The 14,392-nt window shown below is 42.2% G+C and overlaps 1 protein-coding gene across 1 annotated transcript in view; it reads right to left on the bottom strand.

Moving 5' to 3' along the window:
- SYN3 (synapsin III) overlaps nucleotides 1–14,392 on the bottom strand; it is a 461,203-nt gene that overhangs the window by 356,570 nt on the left and 90,241 nt on the right. The window contains exon 4 of the mRNA XM_061125421.1: nucleotides 12,835–12,926. Within this exon, the coding sequence (XP_060981404.1) occupies nucleotides 12,835–12,926 (92 nt within the window). The remainder of the gene's footprint in view (nucleotides 1–12,834; nucleotides 12,927–14,392) is intronic.

The following is a 14,392-nucleotide window of genomic DNA, read 5'->3' as shown; positions in this document are numbered from 1 at the left end:
CGCTCCCTCTCCTGGGGGAGTTGGCAGATCCGCAGCTGGCCTGTTGGCTGGAGACGCGTGGGCAGCAGAGCCTGGCATTTCTTTACAGGCTCTCACTGTCTCTCTCTTGTGCGGCTTTCTTCCCGTTCCCACGCCCCACCTCTGCAAGTCCCCAGGGATTCTGCTTTCTCCTGCAGTGCGAGGGCAAAGGCCCTGGACGATGAGATAGACCGGGCCTTCCCCCTCCAAGGCTGCTCTGCCGGGACCCTCAATGCCTCATTGTCTCTGGCCTCCCAGACCCCATCCCCTCCCGGGGAGAGAACGCCGTGGGCGGGGGCCGGTCAGCAAGTCCATGCCTGGTGCAAGCTGGCTGGGGTCCTCTCACTTGTGAGCTTTTTATTTTGCAAAGTTGTGGGATTCTTATTCATTCGAAGAGTCGGTCAGTCCTGAATGCCTTCAGCAAAGATTTCGGCACTGTGCCAGGCGCTGGGGGTACCACTTAAAAAAACAGTCCTTAACCTGATCCTCAAGGAAGGTCTAGTCAGTGGGAGGCATGAGAAGTAAACAGCAATTACTAATCTCCTGAAGCCATCACAGTAAGGGATGAGCAGCAAGGACAAGAACACAGAGCCGTCTGTTAAGGGCTGTTTCATTCACTGAACACATAGTTCCCGAGAAACTGATATGCCACAGGCACCGTTCTAGGGGCTGGGAATACAGGGGAAGCAAAACAAAGTCCCCGCCTACAGGGTCTTCTCTTCTAGAAAATAACACAATAAGATAAATTACATAATAGCACACCTTATCTATATCTGTAATATAATCAATACATCATATAATTGATATATTGTATTAATATAATACACATTATAATAATTATTAACATTATTAATGTGTTTCCCAGGTGGCACTAGTGGTAAAGTACCTGCCTGCCAATGCAGGAGACATAAGACATGTGGGTTTTATCCCTGGGTCAGGAAGATCCCCTGGAAGAAGGATGGCAACCCACTCCAGTATTCTTACCTGGGGAATCCCATGGACAGAGGAGCCTGGAGGTCTATGGTCCATGGGGTCACAAAAACTTGGACAAAACTGAAGCAATTTAGCACACACGCATGCATGCACAAACTAATTACATAAAGCATACAATTGGTATATAATAGCTTATATTATATAATAATATTATATTAATATGTTGTATTAATGTATCTAATCTATTAGCTATCAATCATCTATACATCATCCATCTATTTATTTACCTATCCACAGTTTCAGGCAGTGACAACTGCTTGAAGGAAAAAACTACACAGTTGAGCTTCGACTGTGGGAATGGTATGGTCTGTCAAGGTCTCTCTGAGGAGGTGGCATCTGATCAGATATTTCAAAGGAAGTAAGAGCATGTGACATGGTGACATCTGTGGAGTGCTTTAGGAGAAAGCAAGAGCAGGTACAAAGATTGTCCCTGAAAGGTACAGACACGATCCTACCCACTTCATGTACTTCTCACTTTACAGATGGGGAAACCAAGAGCTGGGGAGGTGGAAACACTAATTCAGGACCTCCCAGCTTGCAGCAGGGAGAGCTGAGACCCACGCCAGGCGGTGCACTTTGCCCATGTAAGGGGACTTTCGGCTGTGAAGCCTCCTACCTGGGCCAGTCCTAGATGTTTTTTTGCAAAGAGGATGGGTGCCAAATTCAACTCTGCGGAAGGAGGCAGAGAAAGGCACATGAGTAATCCAGGCTGAGCGGGGGGTCTCTGCCTTCCTCCTTGGCCTCTTCTGGCCCCAAAGCTGCCCCTCACCTGTGTGCACATCCATTCAGAGTCAAGAGAGAGAGGGGGTAGCACCTCTCCCAAGTCCACATGGCTCACTCTGCTCACATTATTTAGGTTTCTACGCAGGTCTCCTCCTGCAAGAAGCCTCTCCTGATCACCCACCTCAAATACCAATCACCTTTGAGCTCTTCTTTGGCTTCAACCTTTTCTCACAACCTGCCATTAGACTGCATATTTGTTTTCTAATTTGTTGTCAGTTTATGTAGCTTAAATCTCAGCTCCACAAAAACTATTGTCTGTTTTGTCCACTATTGTATCCTCTGTGCCTGGCACATCTTTAATGAATAAAAGAAAGGAAAGCAGGAAAGCTCAGTGAGTATGTAGCCACTTAAGAGAATTAAACGAAACACTTTTCCAAACAGACACAGGCACCAAGAAGGAAGAGCAGAAACTGAGCTCTTTGTAATTTGCTGGAGGGTACCTGGCACTCTAAATTTGCTCAATAAATATTTGTTGCACGAATGAATATCCGGAATTTGAAACTCCAAGTTCAGGAAGCTCAGAAGATTTTGAGCAATTATGTGTGAAATAAACACAATTTTATAATATTCTTTGATGAGATGTCTGAGAATTCTCAGGACAGAGGTTCAGGATGGAGAGCTGATCCTGACACAAAAGGATGATTTGGACAAGACATCCTCCTCCCTGACCCCTGGGGCACAACTTGCCCGTCTGTAAAATGAGGACACACAGAAAACTCTAAGGGATTCTTCTAACGCGGGACCTCTACGATTCTGTAAAATAACTTCTCCTCTGGGCCAGGCCCGTATATCTCCATCTTGCCCCAAACATTCTCTCTGGAAACACTAAACCTAGAGCGGGTACTGGGGGTAGTTTCTGAAGAGTCTTCAGTGCCTCTCCTCAAGTTCTTGTGTTACTTATGCTTGCTGGCTCCCTCTCTTCAACCCTCCCTGAGGTCTGACCTTCTAATGAGCAGAGACACATTATCAGCCGCCGTGGTTTGAACGGGTGCCTGTAATTTAGTGTTGCCTAATGCTGGACACTGAGAGCCGGGCTTGCGTAATTAGGCTGGGGCCTCATTACCGTCTGCCTCCTTGGGTGTTTTTCATTCTTGGTTTCTCCTATCCTGTATTTTGAATCCCATCTGGCTGTATGGACACGGCGGCCCTTTTTTTATTGCTCCATTGTGAAGCCAGGCTTGAATCTGGGCCCAGAATGGCCACAACCATCCACAAAGCATGAATCTTAACATGCCCTGGAATGGCCCCTGCTCTGCTCTCTAAATACAATTATGCAACTTTACTGAGAACCTGGGCTGTCTGAGTTGCTCTTGAGCACCTCGAGCTGGCTGGCAACCCACTCTTAGTTTGGGTGTTTGACAGAAACCAGAGTAAGGGGTGCTATCCATTTAATTACTACAATTACCCATGATTTAGCCAAGTCATGTGTAATACTTTGCCATTTACAAAGCACTAGTAGAACCTGGCCTTGAGCAGAGACGTGGCCTGTTTTGTTTACCAGAGATTCCTAAGAGACTTATTCTCTTCTGGCGCCTGCCTGCCCCCACCCCATTCTTCACTGCCCTGCTCTGAGCCCCAGGAGACTGAACTCTGTCTGTGGACAGTTCTATTGGGCTCTTTTGCTCACTGGGCCAAAATGAGGCCCAAGCAGGAAACCAGAGGGCAGTGGTGCTTCTTTCTAGTGCCCACCCTGCTTCAGTGCCAAGATCTTGGAGGTAGTTAAGTTCCTCGACAACTGCTGCTTCAGTTACATAGCTCTCCTGCCCAAGTATAGATGAAACCTTCCAGACTGAGTCTATTAATTCTACTTCCTCTCCTTGTCCTTCATCCCCAATGATGATAACGGCTTCTTGCTGTTGTTATTGGATGCCCCATGTCCCCTGAGTCCCAATATTCTTCTATAAGTGACTGCTTCATTAAAATCTCTTTATTTAAATTATTTGGGGGTGTATTCTGTTTTCTGCCTAGCGCCCGTCTGATACAATTCTTAATATCTGAAATGGAGCCTGGAACATAGAATAGGCCCTTAATAAACACCTGTGGGATGAATGAATGAACAAACTTTCACATATAACATCTCATTTAATTCTTTTGAAACTATGTAAAATAATACAATCAACTTTTATAGATGAAAAGGCAGAGAGAGGTAGAATCTCATATCTGAGCAACAGATTTCTAAAGGAGAGCAACACACATCCTGTACCATAGATGAGCCTAAGCCATACTCAGCACACAGGAGAAATCTCTACTTCCTGCTGTTTCCTGCACAGACCCAGAGTCCACTCAAGTCAGCCTGGGGTGGGCTCAACAGGACTGGTGCTGTGGAGTAGACAAAATTTATGGATTTAAAGACATTTGGGAACTCGCTTGGCATAAAATCAGAGACCTGGATTCAAATCCAAGTGCTACCCCTTTCTTCTAAAACGTGTATATATTTAAGGTTACATCGTATTTTGTCATGTGTTTAAGATGTGCAACATGGTTTGATATATGCATACATTATGAAATGAAAACCATGATCAAGTTAATTAACATATCTATCACCTCACATACTTAACCCTTTTTTGTATGCTAAAAAAACACTTAAGATATAATCAGTAGATTTCAAGTATACTATACATATACTATAGTCAGTATACTGTATATTAGGTCTCCAGAACTTATTCATCTTACAACTGAAAGTGTAAACCCCTTGACAAACATTTCCCCATTCCTCCCACTAACCAGACACTAGTCACCACCATTCTATTCTTTGTTATTATAATTGCAAATCTTTTAGATTTCACATATAAATGAGATCATGCAATATTTATCTGTCTCTGACTTAATTCACTTAGCATAATGTCCTCTAGGTCTATCCATGTTATTGCAAATGGCAGGACTTCATTCTTTTTTAAGGTGGGATAACATTTATATACACATACACAAACACACATATATATAATTTTTTAAACCCATTAATCCACTGATGGACATGTAGATTGTCTCCACACCTTGGATACTATGAATAATGTTGCAATAAATATAGGAGTAGAGATATCTTTTCAGCATAGTGATTTTATTTCCTTTGGATATGACCCAGAAGTGAGATACAACAGCTTTGTTTTTAATTTTTCAAGGAAACTCCACACTGTTTTCCATAATGGCTGTACTAATTTACACTCCCACCAACAATCCACAAGGATTGTCTCTTTCCCACACCCTCACCCACACTTACCTTTTGACTTTTGATATCAGTCATCCTAACAGGTGTGAGGTGGTATCTCATTGTGGTTTTGATACACATTTCCCTGATGATTAGTGATGTGGAGCAGCTTTTCATAGACCAGTGGCCATTTATATATCTCATTTGGAAAAAAATATTTGTTCAGATCCTTTATCCATTTTTGAAATTAGGTTATGTGGTTTTGCTATTAAGTTGTTATGAGTTCTTTATATATTTTGGATATTAACCCCTTAGAAAAATGACTTGCCTTTTCATTTTGTTGATGTTTCCTTTGCTGTGTGGAAAGTTTTAGATTAGTTTTCTTCCTGTGATTTATTTCTGGTTTCATGTAACTGTGGTCTGAATGGATATCTGATACGACTTCAATCTTCTTAAATTTGTTAAGACTTGTTTTGTGCCTAACATATAATTTATTCTGGAGAACGTTCCATATGCACTTGAGAATGTATATTCGGCTGCTCTTGGATGGAATGCTCTGTGTATGTCTGTTGGGTCCATTTGGTCTAACATACAGTTCAAGCCTAATGTTCTTATTGATTTCTTGTCTGAATGATCCAGTGATGAAAGTGGAGTCTTGAAGTTCTCTATTATTATGGTATTGCTATCTACTTTTCCCTTCATATTTGTCAATATGTGCTTTACATTTTTATGTACTCTAAGGTTGGGCACATATATATTTACAATTGTTGGATCCTCTTGAATAGATTGCTTTTTCATCATATAATGTCACTTTTGTCTCTTATTACAGTTTTTAACTTAAAGTCTATTTTGTCTGAAATCAGCATAGCTACCCCTGCTCTGTTTTGGTTCCTATTTGCATGGAGTATCTTTTTCCATCCCTTCACTTTCAATCTAAGTATGTCTTTATAGCTAAAGTGAGTCTCTTTTAAGCAGCATCTTTTTTCTTCTAATTCATTCAGTCATCCTATGTCTTTTCATTGAAAATTTTAATCTATTTACATTTAAAGTAACTATTTAAAGTATTATTGCCATTTTGTTTATTTATTGTTTTATTTTCTTAGGCCATCTTCTATGGCATGTGGGATCTTAGTACCCTGAGCAGAGATTAAACCTTCACCCCTTGCATTGGGAGCAGGGAGTCTTAAGCACGGGACTGCCAGGGAAATCCCTGCCATTTTCCTAATTATTTCTTGGCTGGTATGCAGTTTCTTTGTTCCTTTATTCCTCCCTTGCTGGTTTCTTTCATGATTTGATACTTTTCTTTCATGCATGCTAAGTTGCTTCAGTCGTGTTCAACTCTTTGTGACCCTGTGGACTGTAGCTCTCCAGGCTCCTCTGTCCATGGGATTCTCCAGGTGAGAGTACTGGAGTGGGTTTCTATGCCTTCCTCCAGGGCATCTCCCCAACCCAGGGATTGAACCCTGGGTCGCTTATATCTACCTGCACTGGCAAGCAGGTTCTTTACTACTAGCAACACCTGGGAAGCCCACTTTTCAGTAGTAGTTTGCTTTGAATTCTTTTTCAGTTTTGTGTATCTCCTACAGGATTTTGTTTTATGGGTACCATGAGGCTTACCTAAAACATTTTATAGTTACAACAGTCTATCTTAAGTTGATAACAACTGACTCTTTGCAACCCCCTGGACTATACAGTCCATGGAATTTTTTAGGCAAGAATACTGGAGTGGGCAGCCGTTCCCTTCTCTAGGGGATTTTGCCAACCCAGGATTGAACCCAGGTCTCCCAAATTTCAGGCAGATTCCTTACCATCTGAGCCACCAGGGAAGCATTCTTAATCTGACTTAATACTTACCTTTATCAGTTTTATAGGGGCTTCTATGATGGCTCAGATGGTAAAAAAAAAAAAAAGCCTGCATTGCAGGAGACCCTGGTTCGATCCCTGGGTTGGGAAGATACCCTAGAGAAGGGAACAGTTACCCACTCCAGTATTCTTGCCTGGAGAGTTCCATGGACAGAAGAGCATGGAGGGCTACAGTACATGGGATCACAAAGAATCAGACAGGACTGAGTGACTAATACTTTCACTTCTTTCATCAGTTTTGTTTTCATTTTACTAATGAGTATCTTCTTCTTTTTCCAAGTTCCCACTGTCAAAAACTCAGATTCTTGGATCTCAATATTTGTCTAATGGTATTCTTGTGTACTACTCATAACGTATACCACTTTAATGCCTCTCTGTGTGCATGCAAGCTATGCTGTTTCAGTTGTGTCCAACTTTTGCAACCCTATGGGCTACAGCCTGCTAGACTCCTCTGTCCATGAGATTCCCCGGGCAAGAATACTGCAGTGGGCTGCCATGCCCTCCTCCATGGGATTTTCCCAACCCAGGGATCAACCCGGGCTTCTTATGTCTCCCGCAGGCAGGTTCTTTACCACTAGCACTACCTGGGAAGCCCTTACTGCCTCTTTAAGCAGCTCTGACTATGAAACAGTCTTCCCCTTGTTAAAGAGGCAGTCCAGTAGGTGTTGACACAAACACTATGGGACCAAGTACCTAGGCCTGAATCCCAGTTTTGCCCCTTTCTGGCTGGAGACCTTGATTCCGTTACCCAACTTCAGTCTTCTCACCTGGAAAATGTGGATGGTGATAGTACATACTTTACAGGGCTATTGAAAGGATGAAATGAGTCAATACATGTTAAGTGCTTGGGACAGTGCCTAGCACATAGGAAATGCTATAAAGTGTTGGTTAAGTAGATAAAAATTCATGAATTCTGTATGTGCAATTCAAGCTGGCTTCGTCAAAAAGGATTTCTTATTTATTTATTTTTTGGCTCTAGTTTGGAGATGAGCCTGGAGTCAGGGCCTTGGATAACATCATCAGGTCACTGACTCTTATTCTCTATCTGTGCTGTTTCCCTTTGCTTTTGCTTCATTCTTAGCAGATCCTTCCCTCCAGGACAAACAGCCATGGCCACCAGCAGCTCCTGGAGACCATTCCACTGGCTCAGCAGCCCCAGCAGGATAAATATGTCTCTCACCCAAAAATTCCAGCAAAGGTCTCACATGAATTCTCACTGACTTGGCTTGGGTCCCAGGCTCTCCCGCCTAATCAGTGTGATATTCTGATTCTAGGCAAGGGAGAAAGCAAGGGAATTCAGAGAAACATCTGCTTCTGCTTCATTGACTACACTAAAGCCTCTGACTATGTGGATCACAACATGCTGTGGAAAATTCAAGAGCTGGGAATACCAGACCACCTTACCTGTCTCCTGAGAAACCTGTATACAGGTCAAGAAGCAACAGTTAGAACTGGACATGGAAGAACGGACTGCTTCAAAATTGGGAAAGGAGTAAAACAAGCCTGTATATTGTCATCCTGCTTATTTAACTTATATACAGAGTATATTATGTGAAACCCCAGGCTGGATGAATCACAAGCTGGAGTTAAGGTTTCCAGGAGAAATAGCAAGAATCTCAGATATGCAGATGATAGCACTTAGCAGAAAGTGAAGAGGAACTAAAGAGATTCTTGATGAGAGTGAAGTGAGTGAGTGAAGTCGCTCAGTCGTGTCTGACTCTGCGACCTCATGGACTGGAGCCTACCAGGCTCCTCCGTCCATAGGATTTTCCAGGCAAGAGTACTGGAGTGGGTTGCCATTTACGTCTCCAGGGGATCTTCCTGACCCAGGGATCAAACCTGGGTCTTCTGCGTTGCAGGCAGACGCTTTGCCATCTGAACCACCAGGGAAGCCCTGGTAAGGCCCCTGATGAGGGTAAAAAAGGAGTGAAAAGTTGGCTTAAAACTCAACATTCAAAAATCTAAGATCATGGCATCCAGTCCCATGACTTCATGGCAAATAGATGGGGAAAAAGTGGAAACAGTGACACATTTTATTTTCTTGGGCTCCAAAATCACTGCAGATGGTGACTAAAGCCACAAAATTAAAAGTTATTTGCTCCTTGGAAGGAAAGCTATGACAAACTCAGACAGCATATTAAAAAGCAAAGACATCACTTTGCAGACAAAGATCCATATAGTCAAAGCTATGGTTTTTCCAGTAGTCATGTACAGATGTGAGAGTTGAACCATAAGTAAGGCTGAGCACCCAAGAATTGATGTTTTTAAATTGTGGAGCTGTAGAAGACCCTTGAGATTCCCTTGGACAGCAAGCAGATCAAACCAGTCAGTCCTAGAGGAGATCCACCCTGAACATTCACTAGAAGGACTGATGCTGAAGCTGCAGCTCTAATACTTTGGCCACCTGGCACGAAGAACTGACTTATTGGAAAAGACCTTGACACTGGGAAAGACTGAAAGCAAAAGGAGAAGGGGAGAGCAGAAGATAAGATGGTTAGATAGCATCACCAACTCAGTGGGCATGAATCTGAGCAAACTCTGGGAGAAAGTCAAGTACAGGGAAGCCTGGTGAGCTGCAGTCCACGGGGTCACAAAGAGTCAGACATGACTTAGTGACTGAACAACAACTTGAATCCACTACTGCTTCCAAGGGTGAATCTCCCCTACAAAGTTTGGGTGTCCTCTGACCATGGGAGAAACAAGGATATGAGATGGGGGACAGAAGTGTTGTGAGCTGAGGGACAAAGAGTAGTCCAGTGTCCCTGCCCATCTATGGGTAAGGGTGGCTGAAGACATTCAGTGGGCTCGGGTGAGGGACTATTAACCAATTTCTGTAGAACAATGTCAATATTTTAATAACCAGTACTGCTGTACACACCATTCAGATTATCAGCCTGTTGATATATATTGATTTAAATTTATCACACTAGTTGTGTTATTTATAATACCTGTTTTGCACTGGCTTTTCTCCTTTTGTCTTCTCTTATTATTTCTATTTTTCTCTTATTACCTTTAAGTACTACATTCCACTTCTATTTTTAGTAATTACCACAGATATTACCTTTAATTATTCTTTAATTCTTTAATTTCCATTTTTAACTTTTTGAAGCCTATTGATAATCAATATATTGACTTTCCTCTCTGATAATGCAAGGGCCTCAAAATATCTTAATTCTATTTAACTCCAGAATCTACTTACTGTGGTATATTTTAATCCTTCATATATTTTTCAAATCCACAAGATATTATTATTACTACTGTTTTTTGAAGATAACATTTATTAACAGTTCCACCTTCTTTGCTCTTCACGTCTTCTTGCTGTTTTATGTTATATGTCATTTTCTTTTTACTTGAAGTACATACTTTACAATTTCCCTCAGTGAGGTCTTCATGAATATTTTTATTTTGCCTTATTTCATAAAATACTTTCACTTTATTAACACCTTTTCAATGCTGTTTAATATGTCATTAAACACAACACTTCTAGTAATGTTGGTTATTGTAGTTTTCCTTTCTAGAAGTTCTTTTTGATTTTAATAAAACTTGTTCTGTCATTTTTTTATAGTTTCCTATTCCTTGCAGACATTTTCCAATCTGATTTTTTCAACTTAATATGTAGGATATTTTTCTTTTAAGAATGTGGGTCTGATCATTCCAATATATAGTGTCTTTGAGGGTATCTTTCCGCTGTCTATATTTCCTGTTTCTTCTCATTTATGGTGTCTGTGCCTTATTATTTTTTATTATGTGCTAGCCATTATACACGGAGAAGGCAATGGCACCCCACTCCAGTACTCTTGCCTGGAAAATCCCATGGATGGAGGAGCCTGGTAGCCTGCGGTCCATGGGGTCGCTAAGAGTCGGACATGACTAAGCGACTTTACTTTCACTTTTTCACTTTCATGCATTGGAGAAGGAAATGGCAACCCACTCCAGTGTTCTTGCCTGGAGAATCCCAGGGACAGGGGAGCCTGGTGGGCTGCCGTCTGTGGAGTCGGACACGACTGAAGTGACTTCGCAGCAGCAGCAGCAGCAGCAGCAGCCATTATATAAAAAATTATCTGAATAATTATTTGAAGCCTAGGATGAAAGTGCCTTCCACTACAAAGGATTTGCTTTTACTTCTTGCATGTCTGGGATTACCATAAATTAAGATTAATGCTCAAGGTTCCCTGGAAGGTCAATCAAAGTGCAATTCAAGCTGCAGTGAATTGTGAGGACTCATATACCTATGGTTCACATTTACCTTGATATGTAGTTCTTTGAGGTCTCAGCTTATTTTGGGGAGGCCCTACCATTTCATCCTAAGTAACCCTGGGTATTGATTTTTTTCTCCCTTGCCTCTGCTAGACCATCAAAACCAATTTTCAAGTTTGTTGAACTTAGCAATACTCACAGGAAAAATGAAGTTTTTGTACTCATTTCTCTCTCCGGATTTCCACTTCCCCATCATTCTCTTCCTGGCAAGTTCTTACTACCATGTCAACTCCTTGATGGCTTTGAAGATATCATTATTAACAACCAGCTTTGAAGCGGTTTTCAGATAATCTAGAATTGGTCTACCATTACTGGAAATAGGAAGCCATGTAAGGTCTTCCTCAGCACACAGCAGGTGCTCAGTAAATGATGGCTGAATTAGTTGAATTACCATAATTTCCTAAACATACTCCCCCTTTTTTTTTGTTTGTACAAAGACTGTTGGTTTGTACAAGAACTTTCCTATTCTTAAAACACATAGAAAAAAAAAAAAAAAACACATAGAATGCCCATATTCTACCATCTGACAAGTATTAGAACAAATACCACCTTTTCCTCAAATTTATTCCTGTTGTCTCTACTTTCCCAAATATGAATCCTATTTCTTCTCCATCTAAATCCTCACAAGACATGGTCTGTATCATTCTCTGGGTACTTAATTAGATAGAAATGTTTTAATATGCTCTTCTGGTCAAGGCTATGGTTTTTCCAGTGGTCATGTATGGATGTGAGAGTTGGACTGTGAAGAAAGCTGAGCGCTGAAAAATTGATGCTTTTGAACTATGGTGTTGGAGAAGACTCTTGAGAGTCCCTTGGACTGCAAGGAGACCCAACCAGTCCATCCTGAAGGAGATCAGTCCTGGGTGTTCATTGGAGGGACTGATGTTGAAGCTGAAACTCCAATACTTTGGCCACCTCATGCGAAGAGTTGACTCGTTGGAAAAGACCCTGATGCTGGGAGGGATTGGGGGCAGGAGGAGAAGGGGACGACAGAGGATGAGATGGCTGGATGGGATCACCGACTCGATGGGCATGAGTTTGAGTAAACTCCAGGAGTTGGTGATGGACAGGGAGGCCTGGCGTGCTGCGGTTCATGGGGTCGCAAAGAGTCGGACACGACTGAGCAACCGAACTGAACTGAACTGAACTTATCGCTCCTCAAGATTTACACTTTCTTGACATTCCTGGGCTTCTGAAGAATTCCCTCATGTTCCGTCTAGTTCAGCATATATTACAAACAGATTTGGGTGGGTAGGTGGGAATATTATATCCAGTACTTTTAGGTGTGATGTCCTGGGAAGGGAGTCTCTGAACATTTATTCTTCCCTACTGCTGGAAGCAGGATGCAGCCTCTTTAAAAAAAAAAGTCTTACATTTGTACAGCACTTTATAATTATTAACAATAGGGTGTTCTCACATACTTGCTTTCTACTTTCATATTCAGTATCATCATGCGGCAGATGAGAATCAGAGGGCAAGAGAGACTAAATAATATTATTGAACAGAGCCACAAAGTCAGAAATGAAACCCAAATCTTCCTTCTCCAAGCCCAGGGATCATTCCAGGGTACTCACTCAGCTGCTTCCCCATATTATTTTGTGCCATTAGTCATTAATGTGCATTAACACCTCAGCTCTTTGGAAGCATACATTCTATACATGAAAGCATGTGCAGCACAGGAGTTAGGTTGCAGGCAACAAACAGAGGGGCTGGCTCTGGAAGGTACTTTATATACACCTCTGAAGTGAAGGTTTTCTGCACTTGGTCTTCCTTACCTCACAACCTTGGTTCCATTTCTCATGACTTGCATGTCCACCATACAGCCCCCAGTAACATAGGCGGCTAGATTCAACTCTGAGAATTCGGCCTAAAAGAGAAAGCAAAACAATAAGGATTCACAAAGTACTAGGGTTGCCAATGACTCATAACATTTATATGTGCCAAACATACATTTAAATCTCACGTGAAAGATGAAGAAGCTGAGATGCAGAGAGGCATGGTGACATGTCCAGGGTTACATCACTACTAATTTCTACCTCCTTGAAGGTGGAAGAAGGTACTCTAACTCGAGGGGAGCGGACAGGCACGGGGAGAGAGATAGGAGGTGGTGGTGTAGAGGAACTCCATAGTTACCAGGAGAGGGGCAGAGACGAGAGATATAAGCAGTATTCTTTATTTGGGTCCCCACTAAGGAGTATTCTTCATGTTTATGTGCCAACTACAGTGCTGCATTTGTGCTTTATTAGACATTTCTGTATCCTTCTAAGTTCATCTTTTTGTTGGCTTATTTGGTTGTGCAAGCTTAAAAAATTTCTGTTGCTATTCCTATGGAATGTGTGTATGCTAAGTAGCTTCAGTCATGTCTGACTCTGTGCAACGCTATGGACTGTAGCCTGCCAGGCTCCTCTGTCCACAGGATTCTCCAGGCAAGAATACTGGAGTGGGTTGCCATGCCCTCCTCCAAGGGATCTTTCCAACCCAGGGATCGAACCTGCGTTTCTTATGTCTCCTGCATTGGCAGGTGGCTTCTTTACCACTAGCGCTACCTAGGAAGCCCTTTCCTAAAGAATACATCCCTCCTACCAGATTATATGCTCCCTGGGGGTAGTGACTTGATGTTATAACCAATTCCTAGGTTTGCCATAACAAAGTACCCCACTAGGTGGCTTAAACACAGAAAACTGTGCTTCCTCACAGCTGTGGAGGCTAGAAGTCCAAAATCAAGGTGTGGGCAGCACTGGTTTTTTCTGGGGGCTGTGCAAGAAGGCTCTGTTGCAAGTTTTTCCGCATTGGCTTGTAGATGGCCACCTTCTCTCTGTCTCTTATCAGTAGGTTTTTCCTCTGTGCAAATCTCTGTATCCATTCTACCAGTCATATTGGGTTAGGACCCACCCTACTGCCTTCACTTTAACTTGATTATCTCTGTAAAGATCCTATCTCCACATACCTGTGTCCAAATAAGGTCACATTCTGAGGCACTGGGCCTTAGGACTTTAACACATGAATTTTAGGAGACATAATTCAACCTGTAACCCCACTCGAGAAAATGCATAATACTAGACTGACTTATACAGAAACCAAGAGCTATTCTTTGGATTTAATGAATAAAAATAACTGCTCACATACATGCAACACTCACTATGTGCCAGGTACTGTCCTAAGCATTTTATACGTATGAATTCATTTAATCCTCACACTTGTCTACATGAAAAACCAAGGCAGAGAGAGATCAAATAACTTGCACACTGTCACACAGTAGGTAGCAGAGCCAGGATTTAACCCCAGGCAGCCTGGCTCCAGCCTGTCTTTTAACTGCAGCACCCCACTGTCCCC

This window comes from Dama dama, chromosome 22, assembly GCF_033118175.1.
Source record: "Dama dama isolate Ldn47 chromosome 22, ASM3311817v1, whole genome shotgun sequence".
NCBI classification, from domain to species: domain Eukaryota; kingdom Metazoa; phylum Chordata; class Mammalia; order Artiodactyla; family Cervidae; genus Dama; species Dama dama.
Note: the sequence above shows the minus strand (reverse complement) of the source record. Positions and strands in the feature narration are given on the sequence as shown.